Consider the following 20,217-nt stretch of genomic DNA (forward strand, 5'->3'; position numbering starts at 1 on the left):
TCTCACACACAAAAAAAGGAATGATAATTACGTGATGTGATAGAGATGTTAGCTAAAGCTATGATGATAATCATACTGCAAAATATAAATATATCAAATCAACACATTGTACAATGTGTTGTACACTTATACAATGTTCCTATGTCAATTATATTTCAATTTAAAAATCCACAAGATTTGATAAAGAGTATGCCTCATTATATTTAAGTTACAAATATTTTATTATTTCTATTTTAATTTATCATCTGACCTGTGAATAGTTTAGAAATATGTATTGTAATTAGTTTCCAGTTATGATGTTTTTTAATTAGCAATTTGTAAATTTATAACTTAATCACACTGTAGTCTGAGAATGTTATCTGTATGACCAACTCTTCAACATTTAAACTTGAAGTTTTTCACAAACCAATGGTGTGCTTTGAAACTATTAAAACTGCATTTCTTACTGATACCACTTCATACAATACTTACTATATGCATGGCAGACTCTGTGCATAATGGAATAAATTTAACCTTAAAGAAACCCTACAAAATAGGTTCTATTATTATTATCCCTGTTTTACAGATAGAAAGCTGCAATTCAAAAACAGCTGTATGACTTCTAAGGCCATGCTCATAGTCACTAAACTCTACACAGGCGTTATAACCCCATTAATAATATCCTAAAATTTCCAAAGCATCTTTTGAGAAGGGTTTTCTAAATGTTCATATACTTTCTTTTGTACTTTAAGAGCCCAATGGGTTAATAATGAGAAGTGTAATTATCCTCTTTTATTTTTGAGAAAATTGATGCACAAAGCCATTATAGCTATTTAGAGGCAAAGTTAACCAGGGTTACTTTATCTAAAATGGCTCAATATTTTTCTTGATTCTGTGTTCAGTGAGGGTAGAAGGTGGTTTATGTCAACAGAAACTGAGTTGACAACTAACAAGAGATTGGTTCTCTTCTTTCCCTGCAGATCCTAGAAGCACCAATGCAATGACTGGGAGAAGGAACAGTACAATGATTACGAAGTTTATTCTCTTGGGATTCTCTGAATTTCCAAAGCTCACCATTATCCTCTTTTCAGTGTTCCTAGGGATCTACCTGATGACAGTGTCCTGGAATGTGGGCCTCATCACGCTGATCAGGACTGACTCCCATCTGCACACACCTATGTACTTTTTCCTCAGTAACCTGTCCTTGCTGGACATCTGCTATGCTTCTACTGTTGCCCCCAGGATGCTCTCAGACTTCTTTGAGAAGCATAAATTCATCTCCTTTATGGGGTGCACCATGCAATACTTTTTCTTCTCTAGCCTGGGCCTGACTGAGTGCTGTCTTCTGTCAGCCATGGCTTACGATCGATATGTTGCCATTTGCAATCCTCTGCTCTACACAACCATTATGTCCCCCACCCTTTGTGTGCAGATGGTGGCAGGATCTTGTATAACTGGATTCTTTGGCTCTTTTATCCAACTGTGTGCCTTACTTCAGCTGCATTTCTGCGGGCCAAATGTCATCAACCATTTCTTTTGTGACCTGCCCCAACTGCTAATCCTATCCTGCTCTGACATCTTTTATTTCCAAGTCTTGATGTCTGTACTCACAGTGATCTTTGGGGTCACATCTGTCCTGGTTATTATGATATCCTATGGTTATATCGTTTCCACCATTCTGAAGATCACTTCAGCTGAAGGCAGGTCCAAGGCCTTCAACACCTGTGCTTCTCATCTAACAGCAGTGACCCTCTTCTTTGGCTCAGGTATCTTCGTTTATATGTATCCTAATTCTGGGGATTCCCCGAGCCAAAACAAGTTGGTGTCAGTCTTATACACTTCTGTAATCCCCATGCTAAATCCATTAATCTACAGCCTGAGGAACAAGGAAATCAAAGATGCCCTAAACAGATGGAAGAAGAAAATCTTCTCCTGGTGTTGCTAATTATGGAATTTACTTCAGATATCCAGGGCAGGAAAAAAGTGTCAACTAAAATATTGACCTACAACTCTTCTAATTGTGGGCTGATTTACGATTTCTCTACTTTTCTAGTAGAAACCCATCCCTGACACAGGGATAGGAAAAATGCATGAGAAGTATCTGAAAGCTCAATATGTCCACCCTTCATCATTTGTGACTCGAAACAATAGGCCAAGCAATTCATAGGTATTTTTGTAGCTAGTAGTGGTGGTGCGTCCCTTCTCCTCGATATTCCATCCCCACCTAACATATACTATTTCAAGAACCAGAGATATCAGTACTAGTCAAGGCCGTCAGGAAAGCAGCAGGCCTCCTCATATTTTTTCTTGGACTCCTTCGTAGCCCTGCACCGCCTTGGATCTCAGCTTCTGCTAGAACTGACCAATACTGCCAGGGCTCTTTTCTAAAAAAATTGTTTACACTGTTACAGATTTCCCTCATTTCCCCTCTGAGCTGGCCCCCTCCACCCAGCCCCGCAAGCCCTGGCTTTCAGTATATCATTGTCTGTGTCCATGGGGTATGAAATGTGTTCTTCGGCTAATCTCTTCCAGTCTTCCCTCTCCCCTCTCATCTGAGCTGTGTCAATCTGTTCCATCTACCCAGGTCTCTGGTCCTATTGTGTTCATCAGTTTATTTTGTTCATTAGATTCCACGTATAAGTGAAATCGTATGGTGTTGGTCTTTCTCTGACTGTCTTATTTCATGTAGTATAATAGTCTCCAGTTCCATCCATGCTGTTGCAAAGGGTACGAGTTCCTTCTTTTTTACACCCACATAGTATTCCATTGTGTAAATGTACTACAGCGTTTTTATCCATTCATTTACGGATGGGCACTTGGGCTGTTTCCATATCTTGCTGCCAGGATTATTACAATTCCCTCGTCTGTAGTGCCATGACATGGTCTAAATAGATAATTCATCAACAAGACATTTATTGGACAAGTAAGTGTTCTTGAGACAGGACTGAGCCAAATGCAGAATTAAGGAAAAGCAGAGGGCAGCAGCCCCTTTAGTCAGAAGTAGAAGTGAAGAGATTTACCATAGATTTCCTTGAAACAGCCATTTCTCTTTATTTATTTGAAATATGACTTGACTTGTACTGATTAAAGTTATATATGGATTTCCAGGAATATATTACAAGGCTATGAAGATGACCAAATTAACCAGTTAATATTAAGTGGCAAATAAAATGGAACAACGTCTTATATATGTGTTTTATTTTTTTAATGATGAGACACCAAAATGTGAAATCTTGATAATCTTTTATGAACCAATAGAAGGAGCTCCATTACAAGGCTATAGTTGTAACTGAGAAGTTAACACAGACAAGGCACGCAGTAGATGGATCTGGCTAGTGATAGTAATGATAATGACTTCAGTGTGTGTAACCCTTCAGTTTATAGCCACAAACATGGGTCTTCGTGACAGCTTGGCTACGAGCCCTTCATCTTATAGATGAGGAAATAGGACCTCAGCTCCACTGAGGCGCCCTAGCAAATGAGCATCAGGCATACACGTGTGCCTGCATCACTCTAGGGGAGGGACTGTTAACACCTCTCCCACAGTGGTCCCTGCAGGATAATCCTTTTCCCACAACAATGGCCATTTTAGCTGGGATTATTGCCTCAAATATTTTGGCATGTATATCTGAGAGGCCGAATACATCCAGCTCTCTTTTGTGCCCAGGCAACAAGAATACTTCTCTTCCATACATCTCTTCATCTAGAGGGTTCCCAGCTTCTTCGTCAGTCCCTTTTATCTTTGGATAAAGATTTTTAAAAATCTGATTGTGAGAAAATTCCTCTTTGGAGTGAGCAACAAGTTCTTTCACAGTAACTTCAACCTATCGCTTCTCATCTGCAAAAGGGACATTACAGTCTCCTCCCTCCCTACCTTATAAGATGAAAAAAAAAAAAAAAAAGGTGGGGGTCACATTTTGCCTGAAGAAGTGGGTGGGGATAAATGACCCCACTATCCTCCTTTACCTTGTTCAGGAGGAAGACAGTGATCAGAGAACCCAGGGACATGTGTTCAGACCTCTGACCAAGGGAGCTGAGATGTTTGTGGTTTCATGCAGCTGTATTTGTGCTCACTCATTACGCAGCAGCAGGAAACAAATATTCTCACTGCACATTCTAATTTGCTTCTATGTAAAAGCACCCACTTCTGAACTCCTGCAGTTCATATCCGGATGGGGCTATTATTTTTTAAAGTTCTTTTGCAGAAGAGTTGTCCTAGTTGATTCAGGAAATGGTCACTGAGCATCTCTTTTTTTTTTTTTTTTTTAAATTTTATTTTTTGGTTATTCAATTACAGTTGTCCCATTTTTTCCCCACTGCTCCCCCCTCCCAGCCCATCCCTTCTCCTACAATCATGTCCCTCCCCGTTGTCCATGTCCATGAGTCATTCATACACGTTCCTTGACTAGACCCTTCCCTTACTTATCCTCCTTCTCTCCCTCCCCCCTCCCCCCTACTGACAACTATTCTAGTCTTTGCCTATTTAGTTCGTTTGTTTGTGTTGCTCTTTAGTTTCCTGTATTAGGTGATATCATATGGTATTTTGCTTTCTTTGCCTGGTTTATTTCACTAAGCATAATTCTCTCTAGTTCCATCCATGTTGTCGCAAATGGCATAAATGGAGGCAAATACCATGTTCTTGGATGGGAAGAATCAACATCATCAAAATGGCCATACTACCCAAAGCAATTTACAAATTCAATGCAATCCCTATTAAAATACCAATGACATATTTCACTGACCTAGAACAAATCCTCCAAAAATTCATATGGAACCAAAAAAGACCCCGAATAGCAAAAGCAATCTTGAGACAGAAGAACACAGCAGGGGGAATCACGATACCAGACATCAAACTATACTACAAAGCCACTGTGATCAAAACAGTCTGGTACTGGCATAAGAACACTGAGCATCTCTTTGATGCCAGGCACTGGGATACAAAGAAGGATAAGAAATTAAAACCCTAAAAGACCTTAAAGAGAAATAATACAAGTAGAGGCATAACTATTATGTGAGTCAGATGGCGATGAAAGCTCTGAGCATTCAGAAGAGAGAGAAATCATATCCACTTGAGGGTGTCAGGAAAGGTTATCTTGGGGTGGCTGTGAGGAATGTAATGGACTCAAGAGGAGGCCCAGGAAGGATTTTATGCAGCAGTAAATGACTTTGTTGTAGTGGAGACCACATTTAAATAGCTGATTCCATCAGCAGCCTAAGTCTGGGAATTATATACTAGAAAAGAGGGGTGACGGTAGGAACCACTTAGAGCCAGAGTGATGGACTCATGAACTTGGGTGGGCCTGAGGAGCAAGAAGTCACCAAGAATAGATTTACTGAGTTGCACAGTAGAAAAACAGGAAGTTTTGGTAACGGTACATTTTAGAGTTTGAGATTTTAAAATTAAGTGGTTTCCCATTATGGTGAGGTCTGGGATGGGGCTACCAAATCATGTAACTGGGGTGGCATAAGATTTGAAGTCAGTGGAGGTACAGAGGTCAAGACAGTGTGCAGCTAGGGAATCTGGAGGGGCATTAACCTTGAAACAATCTGATTTATCTTTCTAGTTGCCCTTAAACAAACAGGGTGAAATAAATGTTGACTTGAGAAGCATAGAGAAAAATGAAATAATGACAATGAGGTGAAGGCCATCCAGAAATATTTTCTGCATTATTGAGCTCAAAATCTGGTGTTGACGCTGACTTTCCAAACCCATTGGTGATCAACTTGAGAAAAGTGATATCTTGAGGCCTTAATAAAAGATATAACATGAGCATTGCACAGACGGAACCCGTTGGTTCCCCTGCCCCTCATCTTTCTAGCTGCCACATTTGACAGAATTTCAAGACTAATTTTAGATTTTCAAGATGAATTAACGATTCAGTAAAATAAACATAAACTTGACAACTTATAGCTGTCTTCTCCTTTCTTCCTCTCTTCCTTCCCCAGCACTATCAACGTGTCCCCTATTCATCTGGCCTCTCGTACATAAGGCCTTTTCCACCATCTGGCACCCAGCTGGATAGCCCTCCCCAGTGAACATTTATCAACCTAACTTCCTGCCTCCAACCACAGCTGCCCCTTCTCCTTGGAATTGAGCCCTGCTGACAAAATGCTCCACTTAAGATCAAGCAAGTTCAGGACGGTTGTACATTTTCCAAGTCACATCAGCTCTGGGTCATTTTCCGGTCCCTTTTAAGGGACAACGCAGTGTTGCAATACACAAGAGTTAATTAGATGCATGATTCCCATGGGCTTCATGCTTGTCAGCGTTCCTAGTCTCAGAAAGGCTTCTTAGAAAAGGCCTGGAGAGGATTCTCTCAGCAGGACATTAATGAGCTTCCTGGAAGAGGTTCTACCTTCCCATCTCCCCAAACAGGACTGAAGGATCAGAGTCTCTGTCAAAAACAGACAATAGACACTGTGTGTGGAGGGCCACATCTGCCCAACACGTGTGGTTGGGCAACTATTTTCTAGGTTTTTTTCATGCTGGTTTATGTATCTATTCTAAGACTGGGAATAAATTTCCGAGTACACTTCTTCATGTATGCTGTCTCCACGAAAATAAATACACTTCTATGTCATTTTCAATAAGCTAAAAACAACAATTTCCAAAGACAGGAGAAGACCAGCTTTAAGCAAAAGTATGAAGTCCTATAACTTTATTCTCTGTGCCATTCCCTCCCATTTAAAGCCCCTCCCTTCCTGATGCTGGATTCCTTGTTTCTCCCATTACGGCTCGCCTCTGTGTTCTCGGGCGGCCTTCCTTTGTCCCTGGTGACTAGAGGCACAGGCTTAAACTCTGGTTCCACCAACCACTGACTGAGCTCCGGTGAGCAGCCTTGACCGAGAGCCTCTGCCTCAGGGCGTGCCTCTCCGTGGCCTTTCTTTTAGTCTCCAGACCTGTTCCGGTTCCCCTAGGTTTGGGAATTCTTCCACCTGACATCGCCAGATGCTGTACCTACCTTTCCGTTTCCTTCTCTTCTTTCACTGCTAACCTGGCACCTCACTTTCTCCAGTCTCTCCCTGAACACCACCCCAGATACCCCATCTGGGATGAACTATTGAAACTGTGCTGGAAAGATTACACTTTCTATCCTTCTTGCCATATCCAATGGCCTTTTGTTCATGGATTTTTTTTTTTAACCTTTTTGATTTCCATGCCATGTTCACCGAGCATCACTGAGTGGTGCTTTGAGGATCAGAATAAGGAATTTAGATGCTATCAGGCTATTAATGAACCATTACAGAGTAATGAATATTCTCGAGCCAGAAATGACATGATTGGGTCTATGCTTTAGGGAGGTCCACCTGCACGCTAAGGAGGAAGAGTTGAACTGGAGGGAGTCTGAAGGCCAAAAGACCAATTGGAAGATTTAGGAAGATCATGAACAATTAGGTTAAAACTGCCTGACAAAAAGAAGCTGGGGTGAAGATGTCAGGAGGCCTCATTGATTCTCCTGATGATGTTTATATTCTATAAATAGGAAAGAAAAAGAGATCCTTTTTTGAAATTCTTCTTTGGGGAGAAGGGAGGGAGGGAGGGAGGGAAGGAGAGGGGCAGGAATTTAAAAAGAAAAACCACAATCTTCTCGCATCCTATCCTTATAGTCTTCACCCTGCAATAAGGAACAAGAAACAAGAGGTTTTTTAAAAATTATTTTTTTTATCTAGGAAAGATTAATTACATGCAAACTACTCCACTGGCCATGGTGATCCTGTCTTCAATAACAAACCTTAGAGAGACCCAAGAATGTAGGCATAAGGCCAAGAGCTGGGAATCTGGGGAAGGAGACTGTGGCCCTGGTAGGAGAGCAGCGGGTGGAGTTTGGGAGCCGTGAAGGGAAACTGCAGACTTTTCCCGTCTGCATGCAAGTTGAAGGGCTGCCAACGTCAACAGGGTGTGGCCGCCATCTTTCTCCAACCCTAGAAAGAAGCCGCAGCGTCCTGTGGGTTTGCGCAATGCCCACTTCCCTCTGTTCCTTGCATGTCCCTCCCTAAGACACACAAATAGAGTTCAAGGCTTTCCAAGTTGGATAGTCGATAAATCACAAGCAAAACACGTACATGAGGGCAATCTGGCCTTAGCCAAAAAGCAAAGGATTGTTTTAAAAACCCCTGCACACTGATCTTCAGAGAAATAAGGTCTAGCAAGGGATTTTCCTCCTCCTCACATTGCCACCTATTTGTTATGTCTTTGTGGGTGGCAGTGAGGTGTAGAAGGCTCAGCATATACGATTCTGGAAGACCTGGAGACACATTCTCTTCTTGCCACAGTCTTTCTGATAAACACTTCTCCAAAATGCCGTTTTCTCGTCTGAAAATGTGTTTCAGGATGCTTTCTTTTGGAAACTACTGTGAGAATATTGCAAAATAAATTCTATTAAAGCCCAATCCATACTACCAAAAATGTAGTGCCTGTCTGTCTTTTTCGCTTTGTCTTTATTTCACACAATCATAGAATCTTAGAATTTTAAGGAACGTATAAGGTCAACTAATTCAGATCCTCTTTTTTTGATATTCTGTTTCTTTTTTCCCCTCAGTTTTTTTGAGCTGTAAATGACATATTTATATGTATTAGTTTATGTATGTATTTGTTTAAGGTACATCAGAGAAGGAAAACTCTGACTCCAAAAAACCTCCGCTGCCTTGCGGCATACCTCTTCAGGGGAAAGGCTAAGGGAGTAAACCCCGACAGAAAATCCGGAGCCGGAGTCCCTAAGGCGGTTTGACGTTGTAGTCAACACCAGCAACTCCTGCGGCGCACCTGAAGCCAAGCTGTATTGACTCCGTCTTTCCCTTGGACCCTTCAGCTGCGAAGAGAAGGGGGGTCTGCTGCATGGGCAACAGCAGACCCTCCATATCACCCTGCCCAGGCTCTGTAGCTTCAGCTCCACTGGAGAGGACACTCCAGCGTCATCGCAAGATGTCGATTCAACACGGGAGGAGACAGATACCGTGTCACTCCCGAGTCGGACTGCACAACCATTCTCGGCGGTGCAGATAGACTCTTAAGAAGCTACACCATCGTCTCTCGAGACGGACGGCTGCCGACCGATATAGAAATGATCTCCACAATAGGTTTAGTTAACATTCATCATCTCACACAGTTACAATTATTTTCTTGTGATGAGAATTTTTTATTAAAATTACTTTTAGAGAGAGGGGAAAGGAGGGTGAAAGAGAGGGAGGGAGATATTGATGTGTGAGAGAAATGGCAATGATGGCTGCACACTCCTAACCAGGGACCTGGCCCACAAACGAGGCACGTGTCCTGACTGGGAATTGAACTGGCAACCTTTCAGTCTGCAAGTTGATACTCAAACCACTGAGCCACAGCAGCCAGGGCGAGAATTTTTAAGATCTACTTTCTTTGCCACTTTCAAATATATAATACATTGTGATAAAATATGGTCACCATGCTGTACATTACATCCCAGAACTCATTTCTCTTACAAATGCAAGTGGTTACCTTTTGACCCACTTCACCCGTTTCTCCCAACCTCCACCTCCTGGCTCTGGCGACCACCAATCTAGTCTCTGTTCCTATGAGTTTGGGTATTTTTTTTTAGTTTTGTTTTGTTTTTACGTTCCACATATAAGTGAGATCATCACTGTCCAGTGTACTATATTCTCCTTAATTAACTTCCAGTGATCGAGAACTTACTCTTTTCCAAAATGTGCTTTCTACTTTTAGACTGTTCAATTGTTTTCCTACAATCTTTTCCTTCCTCCCCCTCCCCCTCCCTCTTTCCTCCCTCCTTCTTTCACCCAGTTAGTCCTAGTTTCAACTCTTGCAGTCATGCAAAACATATTCTTACACTGAAGAGATTCTGTAAAATATCCAGTGCTTTAGAAAGGTAATTGCTGTTGATGAAATGCTGACATATTTTGGGGCCAAAAGCCACGCTTGGCTTTCACTGCCTCTAGGGACATTTTATTGGAACCAGATCAAGGACTAAGAATATTAGTGGAAGCAGGGCCAATGGAACCCAATTCCACCCAACCAAAGCCAGCATCCTCTTTACCACCGAGCCCAGGCATCAAGCCAAAGCTGCTAGTTGGTGCTCCCCGGGGCATGTCATACGCCACAACCTAGAGAGACCCATGGTGCCTAGGAGAGAACTGGCCTTCCTTTAAAGCCCCATCCAGCCTTTCCCTTGGTGGCCAATTGAAAGTCACCACGTCTAAAATTTATTTATCTCTTTGGCCAAGACCAGTGCTCCAGGTATCAGAAGAAATGGATTTTGCTCCAAGCTTCTGGTATGAACCATCTGAGTGAAACCCAGAATTTAAGGAGTTGTAGGTGAGTCTGTCCTTTGCCCTTCCTTAGGAATGGTTGCTGGTGAGCTCTGGAATCATAGAACGAGTGAGTTATAAAGACCCTTGAAGGAGGGGAAGGTGGACCGGGCAAGATACTGACATCCTCGCTCCCTGCTGCTTGATTTTAACTAGAAGAGCTGGGCTTGAATTGATATTCTGTAATTCTGCAAAAGGTTTTATTTTTAAAAGTGTTCCGCTATTTACAAATGGAAAGAAAGAAGGAATGTGGATTAAAAAACACTCACCTAAGCTAATCTATTGCATAGACAGGAGATGAGAAGATTAAGATTCAGAAAGGCAAATAATTTTTCCCAAGGTCACATAGCAAAAAAAGTAGGAGCAACAGGAATTAAATCAGCATTTTTTTTTTTTTTTAACCTTCAGGCTTGTGCCTTTTTATGCTATTCTAGACTCATGAATGTATGCATGTGTAAGTATGTCTGAAGTTTTAAAAGCATCATCTCGTTTCCTTAGCTCCTCTCCAGTTACCACTGAGACTCCAGGTTTTAGAATAAGGTAAAGAAGAAAGAGCTACTCCTGGAGAATGAAAAACAGGTCCCGATTTCACCTCTTGTCCCAACCAACTGTACAGACATCCACGTTCTCTTTCCTGGCTTTAGTTTTATTATCAATAATGGAGAAAGTCCAGGTTAACCGGTTTCTACCTCTGGTATCCTATTATTTTATTATTTTAGATATATTCCCACAATTTTCTAGACATCATGCAGTATTTAAAATAGGGCTGGCTCAGTGGTGTTGGGATTAGGGCAAACTTACAGTGTCTATACAGTAAATGTTTTATAACCCTACACTTAACCAGTCAACAAATAATCGCTAGGCATCTATAATATGCCTAGCACTGGAACAGGTGAGGGGAAAGAATGGATGCAAGCAGAAAACACATTTTTTCTTACAGACCTGTCTTTCTAGATTTTCTTCATCATACCCTACAAAGTCACCTGAACTGCAATTATCCCCTATACGTCAAATATATTATGTATTTGAGAGTGACCACATTAGAACTTTATTTCTTTTTATCTTGGTGCATAGCTTTGCTAAAATGTAAATGGATCTGCCCAGGTTAAGGGGAAGAAGACTCTTTACAGTGGTTTTATTTTACTTTATTATTATTATTTTTATAGTGGTTTGAAGCATTCAGGTTCCGGTCTTGTCCAGTCCATTGGGATGGGGAAAGGGTCATACCTCTTACAGTTACACCCACAATATGGTCTTCTGGATTTCCCAGTCCTGTGGCCACATTGTTTCATAGCACTCAAGAACAAAACCAGGCTCTGAAATCAAAGGATTGAGAGTTAATTAAATTTTGACTCTATCACTTAATAACTCAATGAGCTTCTGGTCTGAAATGTATGTCTTTTGGAATTGTTGCAAACTGAACTTATTCAGAAAATATCCTGTAATGTCTACTACATGCCAGGCACTGTGCAAGGCACTGAGGTTATAATGCCCTCCCAGACTTTACAGTCACCCATATAGACAGAACAAGTCGGCAACAAAATTAAACACAAAGTGTGGTAAGGATTACAAAATCAGCCAACATGTTTTATAAATATTAGGAATAACGTAAGTAAGGGCCATTTGGTCAATGCAGCCATGATTATCACATACAAGTACATGCCTCTGGGTTTAGGCAGCCAGTGCAGTGGGGAACAGCCCTTGGATTAGGGATGAAGAAACCTGGGTTTAAATCCCGACAGTGCTGATTATTTGTTAAACAGGAAAAATTATTTCCTTTTTCTCTTCAAAACTTGATGTAAGTTATTTCACTTAGTTCTCACAATCCATGAGGTAGTCCCATTAATGTCTCTGTTTTTGCAGTTGCGGGAAATCAAAAAAAATTTAAGAGTGATGTCAGCTTGACCCAGGCCACACAACTAGGGAGCAGAGAGGCACAGATTAGAGACCAGCTCTGACATCAAAGCCCTGCCTTGGATCACCACAAATAAGATAATGGATGTGAAAATGCTGCATACACTCAAAAATGCTGTGAAAACAAGTGATGGCTTCTCTCAGACCATGCGAACTAAGGCACACATGTATATTATGTGTGCATACTTTATTTCTATACCTATAATTTCTATATAATGTATATGACATACATTATATTTATCACCAGATAATTGAGGTCAAAATAACCTCAGTGATCTCTCCCTACTCTTTGATTTTAACCAGAGGAGCTAGACTTGACTTAATATTCTGAAATTCTGCAAAAAAAAAAAAAAACCAAAAAGAAGTTTTTAAAAATGTTCTGCTATTTATAAATGGAAAGAATAAAATAAAATAAATGGCAATCAGTTTCTATCATATTATTAAAATATAGTAGACTAGATACAATAGACTCTTGGGGTTGAAAGAGAAAAAAATTATGATAAATCTTCCTAAAATATACCTCTGATGATAACTGTAAATTCACGGGGTAATTGTCTGGCTATGTATAGTTTCTCCTCGGAATGACTGGTGCTGTTACATCTCAAGGGAGCATTTGTTTCTAACTCAACCTGTCTCAATTCAAATCATCAAAGGCTTTCTTCTTGGCTTCTGAAGCAACTTTCTAATCTTCCTTCTTGGTCTCTTGCATGCCCACTGATCTTTTCCACGGCTTCCACACTTCCACTTTGTTCTCTGTTAAGCTCATATGCAACACCTATTTACAAAGATGCAAGCAAAATGTAAAAAACAGAAACAAAATTTTTCTTGACCATAGGAGAAAGGTCAAACTCTCTAACATGATATTCATTCAGCAAATATTTATTGAGCACCTAGTATGAGCCAGACACTGGTTGAGGTGCTTGGGATACTTTAATAAGCACAGGAGACAAAAATTCCTATAAATCCTGGTCTTCATTAAGCTTACTTAAATTCTAAGGGAGGGAGACAGACAATTAATAATCAACAAACCAATCAATTCTATGCAACGTTAGAAGGTGGTATTATCAAAAGAACAGGGCAGGGTAAAGGAGGGCCAAGGTCTAGAAGTGGAGAAAAGGTTAAATTAAATATAAATATGCACACAGATATAGTTAATTAAATACACAGCATATGCAATTATATACATATGGAACAGCTAAACAAATGTCCTTGCCATCTTTGCTTTTGGAGCTCTTTCACAATTTGTCCACCTCTCATTGTCCCTCAAAACTAGACTTCTGTTCTCTTAACACTGTTTATCCTGTGCTCCCACCACCCTGACATGTTTAAAGTTCCTCAAATATGATGGTTTCTTGAGCTTTCTACATCTTTCATGTGAAGCTCTGAACCAACCACCTCCCAACTCCCTTACACACCAAATTTCCATCCTGGTAACCCCATACTCATTGTGGGACCCATCCTCCAACGCACCTCCTCTCAGAAGCCTCCACTTGCTCCACCCTCCAGAATCCAGGGAGCCTTGTCCCGCTGGGCTGTGATTTATCTTTTTTCTATCTGTCCAATGCATGATGAGGAATATATTGAAGTTAATAGTAATGTTTTATTATTTTCTATATCATCTGCATTTAGCTCCAAAAATACCTGGTGTAATGTTTTTGATGAATTGATCATGTTTGTGCAAAATGAGCATTAGCATTTCACAATGTTGAAACTCTTTCTTACCCCTTTCTGTAATCTGTAAAGGGGATGTCAATTTTTCACACCTCCAAGGGCTTCACTCTCCTGCTTTAAAAAGAAAGAACGCCTTGGCCCCATACAGAATAAACTGACGATAAGAAACACAAAATTGCTTCACTGGGTATTTAAATTCTTGACATATCTATTTTCCTTAAAAATAAAACAAACAACATATCTAGGATAAATGCAAGTGGCTCAATAAGTCCAAGTTCTATTAATAACTTCCTTTGATAAAGTGGTGACATTGAGAGTGAAGGTGATGACCTAGATAATGCAAAAATGTCACACTATTATGGGCGTGCCACTTTTCCATAAAAAATGCATCAAGATAAGGGTGATTATCAACCCCATGAAAGACCCAATACATGTTGTAGAGGGGAATTCTGCATCAGATGGAGGTAGGACTTTGGCCTTCCAGTCTCTTCTGACTCGGGGAATTTATGATTCCATGACAGAATGAAATGGCTTCTTCACTTGGATCTTCATGGCTACCGGAATCCCCCTTTGGGGCTCTGAAGGCAGCAGAAAGAGGACACAGGGCCATGGAAAGGAATATCAGCATGATGACCAATTTCATCCTCTTGGGGTTTTCAGCGCATACAGAGCTGCAGGTTTTCCTCTTTGTGCTGTTCCTGGGGATCTATTTCCTGACTCTGGCTTGGAATCTGGGTCTCATTGTCCTGATCAAGATGGAGTCAAACCTCCACTGCCCCATGTATTTCTTCCTTGGCAACTTGTCCTTTGTCGATATCTCATACACCTCCTCTGTAGCCCCTAAGATGCTCTGTGACTTCTTCAAGAACCAGAAGACCATCTCCTTTGTGGGTTGTGCTGCTCAGTTTTTCTTCTTCATTGGGATGGGAGGCACTGAGTGCTGTCTCCTGGCAGCCATGGCGTATGACCGGTACGCTGCCATCTCCAACCCTCTGCTCTATGCCACTCTCATGTCACCCACCCTCTGTGTGGGGATGGCCGTGATAGCATATGCTGGAGGATTTCTTACAGGATTGGTCCTGACCACTTCCATATTCCGGCTCCATTTCTGTGGGCCACGAGTCATTAACCACTTTTTCTGTGACCTGTCACCCCTGCTGACCTTGTCTTGTTCTAGTACCTTCCTCAGTCAGGTAGTGAATTTTTTTGTTGTCTGTGCAGTTGGTGGGACATCAGCTGCTGTTGTTCTGGTTTCTTATGGCTACATCATTACTGCTGTTATGAAGATCCATTCAACCCAAGGGCGGATGAAGGCTTTCAACACCTGTGCCTCTCATCTGACCACAGTGATTCTCTTCTACGGCTCTGGTCTCTTCTCATACCTTCATTATAGTGCTGGATACTCAAGGGACCAAGATAAGGTGGTATCCATGCTCTATGGAGCTCTGATTCCCATGCTGAACCCTATCATATATAGTTTGCGAAACAAGGAGATCAAAGATGCTTTAAAAAAACTCAAGGAGAGGAAGAAGCAGATGTCTTTGATGTGTCTTTTAGTTTCTTGAGTGAAAAAATCTTAAGTTTTGCTATAATAAGTGATTCACAGAATCTGAATAATAAATTAAAGATGCTATTTCCAATAAGACCCCCAACCTACATGTCTACTGTATAAGTAGGTTCAACAACAGTTTGTTTTCTTCCCTTTACTTGTCATGGACTGATAGAGTTTTATTTGGGTCATCTGCTACAGAAAATAGATATGCTTTTTCATAACATTCCTTAGCTTTATGGCATCAGATGGTGGGTTCAGGACACCATGCCTTAGAGCCAACTGGGGCATGGCCCCAGGACCACAAGCATTCAGTTGAGACCTCTTTACAATATAACACTGCTCATATCAATTCATTCATCACCTGGGATAAATTTTATGTTTTTCTTGCCATAAACTCATACTTATTCAAGGGTTGATACTGACCAGGAAGTCTGACTCTGGATTAAAACTTGAGAACCCTAACTAAGTTGGGTTCAGCAATGATTACTCAGAGCCAGGAGAGCAAGAGGTTACCTGGAAACCATGTCTGAGAAGAGCCAAGGATCGCACCTCTGGAATCATAAAGTCCCCTGGGGCCAGAAATAGGAGCCAAACCCAGCAGACACAACCTTGTAAAGTCACAGTGAGCAAAGAGCAGATATAAGAGCAAGTGAGAAGACCTAGAGAATAAAGTGCCATGAGGTTCATTTTCATGGCTGAACCTCCTAGTGATTGGGTGGAACCACCTGGTTTAAGGAACAGTCAAGAAAGAGACACTTCCCCTAGACATTTGGATTCCATATCTGCTTTCTAGACCAGTTCTCACTCTTGGCCCTGCGTGGATATTTGACTTGCTTACTGTCCTCAGCCCATCCCCAATTCACTCCCACTTCATATGCTAGAGTTGGATTCTGCCTCCTGTACGCCTGGAATTTGAGCTCAGCCTGCCCCATGATTCTGACATCCTTGCTTTGGTTTTCATGCATTATTTCAGAAAGGCCTATGGTCTGAGAAAGGGCATGATCGAAGATAGGACAACCAAGTCATGCCTGAGATAGAACAACCAAGTTGCAAGAGTTTGAAGCAGAGTTGAATGTGAATTTTAAATAGTCTGATTCTATTGTATAAGATGGTTCTTGAGTAAAGGACAAACATTTCTGAAGTTCTGCTTCTTTAATGTGTATATAAATCATGGTGAATCATGACAACCATCCCTAAGTCACATCTTTGTAACTATTCTGCCTCAATCCTGTTTCCAGTTCATGCTGTTATTTGATCTGTGCTCTGACCACTTGGATAAAAGTTACTGCAATGTACCCCTAGGGCATCCTCTATTTCATCTATCAGCACCTATGAAACTTCATTACTTTTTCCTGTATAGTTATCTGTCCTCTCCCTAAGTTGTTGTGTTTAAACTTTTTTCCATTGTTTCCCTAAAACATAGGACATGACTGGGGCAAACTGTGTCCTTATTAACTATTTGCTTAGTCAATGAGTAAAAAATATCCAAACTTACCTGACAGATAATTAAAAAATTTTATGCCAAGGAAGAGAATGAATACTTACTGAATGCTTATTATATGCCAGGCACTGTGTCCAGGGATTTAAAAAAATGTATTTTAATTCTTTAACATATGCACAGATTCCCTGTTAAAAAATTAAAACATTATAGATAAGAAAATTTCTCTTTTGACCATAACCCTCAATTTCAATTTCATCCTGGACTCCCTGTGAGGTAACAACTATTTATTTTGGTATGTAAATTGACATCTTTTTGCATATAAATATCCACATATGAACTAATAAAAAATATTGCTTATGTGGCTCTGTGTATTTAAATAAATGGTATTGTATTGAAATGTTTATTTTATATCTTGCTTTTTTGAACTTAACTATTTCTTGGAGATCTTTTATGCTATTACATATAAATCTACATCGGTCTTTTTAATTGTTTTATAGAATAGATATACCAAACCTTACTTACTCCTTCCTCCATTGATGGACATTTAAGTAGTGTCAACTTTAAAAAAAAAAATTTATTTATTTGTTTCTTTTATTTTATCTTATTAGAGAGAGAGGAAAGGAGAAAGAGAGGGAGAGAAACATCACTGTGTGGTTGCTTCTCACTCGCGCCCCCAACTGGGGACCTGATGTGCAACCTAGTCATGTGCCCTGACTGGGATTCGAACCAACGACACTTGGCTCACAGGCCGACGCTCAATCCACTGAGCCACAGCAGCCAGGGCTTAGTGCCAACTTTTTGTTGGTTAATTACAAACAGTGTTGTAATACACACGCTTGTACATCGCTCTTCGTGCTAATATGCAATGTTTATGACAGAAACTGAGAAGTTGAATTGCTGCTTATAGGATATGGGTATTTTTAAATGTTAATAGACATTATCAATTTCTCTAAAGTGCCTACCAGTGGCTGCTCCTGCCACCAATGTGCTAGGGTACCTATAGTCCTCATACCATTGATGAAGGATAATATCATCTAAACTTACTTTTTTTCTATCTAATGGGCTTTTTATACAGGGTGTGGTACAGTAGGTTTACAGTTGTGCGAACACAAAACACGGACTTTATTCTTGTATTATTTACTAGTTACTGAATTATTTTCCATATGAACGACGGCAAATCTACTTTTCCCCGCCCTGTATGTATTCTTTTAATCCTTGAAATCATCCTGCTGGATAGGTTTGTTTATTGGTCCCACTTACACGCAATGTCCTATGTAAAGATACTTTATAAACACTTTTTATTTTAGTTCTCACAATCACACTATGAGATACAAGTTTTAACCATTTTTATCTAAGAGGTGAATTACGTAAGACTCAGGAAGGAGGTTAAGCAACATACACAAGGAACACACTAAGTCAGAGAGATCCTGAGTGCATATCTATCTGACACCAAGACCACTAATTAAAAATACGTATTCTCATGCAAATGCTTTTCATCATCCAGAGACAGAAAAATATATTAAAAACTACGTATGGTGCCAGATGGGTACTTGAAATATCCTAAGGACCACTTTGTAAAGTACATGATTGTATAACCGCTATTCTGTACACCTGAAACTAATACAAAATAATGTTGAGTGTCAACTGTAAGTGAAAAATGAAATTAAAAAAGAAAAATACATTAAAGCAAAGTCTGTCAAAACTATTACTGTATCTCAAGTCAAGCATGATTTAAGTGTATTTAGAAAAAAGAACAGACTTCTCTTAAGCAGTTAGGGTTAGTTTCAATAAGATCATCATTTAAGTTACACACCAGCAATAAGGAGCTGTGAATTCTGAGGGAAAAAAAGACACCTACTAAGAAGGTTCCCGGTGGCTAACTGGGCTTAATTTTTTAAAAGAAGGAGCCCAGCAGCCATGTCTACGCAGGGGCCTCTCACGCAAACTGCACTTCAAGGAGAAGCTGCCACTGAACTGCCTGCCTGCGCTGAGTACCTGCCTGAGCCAGCCCTTATAAAGGTTTCCTGGGATCCTATTTCAACCAATAAGATTGAGGATTCCCATCCAATCAGAGCTGTACAACTCTGACCAATTAAAGTGGCTTTATTCTGGTCAATCAGAGCAGTGCCTTTGGATCAATCAAACTGTGAGGATTCAGAGTCCTTATTTGCATGATGATGGACCAATTAGGGACCGGAGGCAGGGACTTCTGCCCCTATAAGCCAGCTCCTTTCTGGCTTGGGGAGCACACTTTCCACTGAAGACTTAAGACTGTGTTTTCCTAGACGAGCTGAAAGTCTTGTTGGAGCAGAGCAGACCTGCCGGGAGCAGAGTGGACTATGGCAGAGCGAAGCGGAGCAGAGCTGTCTAGTCTGTGAGGGGCCTGGTCCCACGCTGTAGTGATGTTTTCACAACCATGCTTTATCCCTGTTGAGCCGTTTGCACCAAATAAAGTTTACTTCTTCACCACGCATTAAAATGGGGATTCCCATTTTTAAGTATACTTTATTGATTATGTTGTTACAGTAGTTCCAACTTTTTCCCCCTTTGCTCCCCTCTGCCCCAGTACCCCACTTCCCTCCAGTAATCTCACCCTCCTTAGTTCATGTCCATGGGTCGTGCATAGAAGTTCTTTGGCTTCAGCCTTTCCTACACTATTCTTAACTTCCCCCTGTCTATTTTGTACCAACTAATTATGCTTCTTAATCCCTGCACCATTTCCCCATTTCTCCCTCTTCCCCCTCCCAGCTGATAACCCTGCAAATGATCCCCATACCTATGATTCTGTTCCTATTCTGGTTTGCTTAGTTGGATTTTGTTTTTGTTTTTTAGATTCAGTTGTTGATAGTTGTGAGTTTGTTGTCATTTTAGTGTTCATACTTTTGATCTTCTTTTTCTTAAGTAAGTCCCTTTGACATTTCATATAATAATGGCTTGGTGATGATGAACTCCTTTAGCTTTACCTTGTCTGGGAAGCACTTCATCTGTCCTTTCATTCTAAATGATAGCTTTGCTGGATAGAGTAATCTTGGTTGGAGGTCCTTGCTTTTCATCACATCGAATACTGCTTGCCTGTCCTTTCTTGTCTGCAAAGAATCTTTTGAGAAATCATCTGATAGTCTTATAGGCACCCCTTTGTAGGTAACTCTCTGCTATTCTCTTGCTTCTTTTAGAATTCTCTTTATCTTTCACCTTTGGCATTTTAATCTTGATGTGTCTTGGTGTGGTCCCCTCCGGGTCCAGCTCACCCGGGACTCTCCATGCTTCCTGGACTTGTATGTCTATTTCCTTCGCCAAAATTTGGAAGTTATCCTCCATTATTTTTTTCACATAAGTTTTCAATTGCTTGTTCTTCCTCTTCTCC

At 40.7% G+C, this 20,217-nt stretch overlaps 2 protein-coding genes across 2 annotated transcripts; both read left to right on the forward strand.

The window, feature by feature from the left end:
• The first annotated feature begins 979 nt into the window (after positions 1 to 979).
• Positions 980 to 1,924, forward strand: LOC150017731 (olfactory receptor 5AN6-like). The gene has a single exon (XM_090267237.1). The coding sequence runs from the start codon at positions 980 to 982 to the stop codon at positions 1,922 to 1,924; it is 945 nt and encodes a 314-aa protein (XP_090123363.1).
• A 12,463-nt stretch (positions 1,925 to 14,387) lies between these two features.
• On the forward strand, positions 14,388 to 15,425 carry LOC150017732 (olfactory receptor 5A1-like). The gene has a single exon (XM_090267238.1). It carries the CDS (start codon positions 14,388 to 14,390, stop codon positions 15,423 to 15,425), a length of 1,038 nt encoding a protein of 345 aa, XP_090123364.1.
• Positions 15,426 to 20,217: the final 4,792 nt, after the last annotated feature.

This window comes from Furipterus horrens, unplaced genomic scaffold (genome assembly GCF_987537825.1).
Source record: "Furipterus horrens unplaced genomic scaffold, mFurHor1.1.pri manual_scaffold_2, whole genome shotgun sequence".
Lineage (NCBI taxonomy): Eukaryota > Metazoa > Chordata > Mammalia > Chiroptera > Furipteridae > Furipterus > Furipterus horrens.

Bases quoted from the DNA above. Each gene is read 5' to 3' on its own strand.
- LOC150017731 (XM_090267237.1), top strand. From the start codon at position 980: ATGACTGGGAGAAGGAACAGTACAATGATTACGAAGTTTATTCTCTTG.
- LOC150017732 (XM_090267238.1), top strand. From the start codon at position 14,388: ATGGCTTCTTCACTTGGATCTTCATGGCTACCGGAATCCCCCTTTGGG.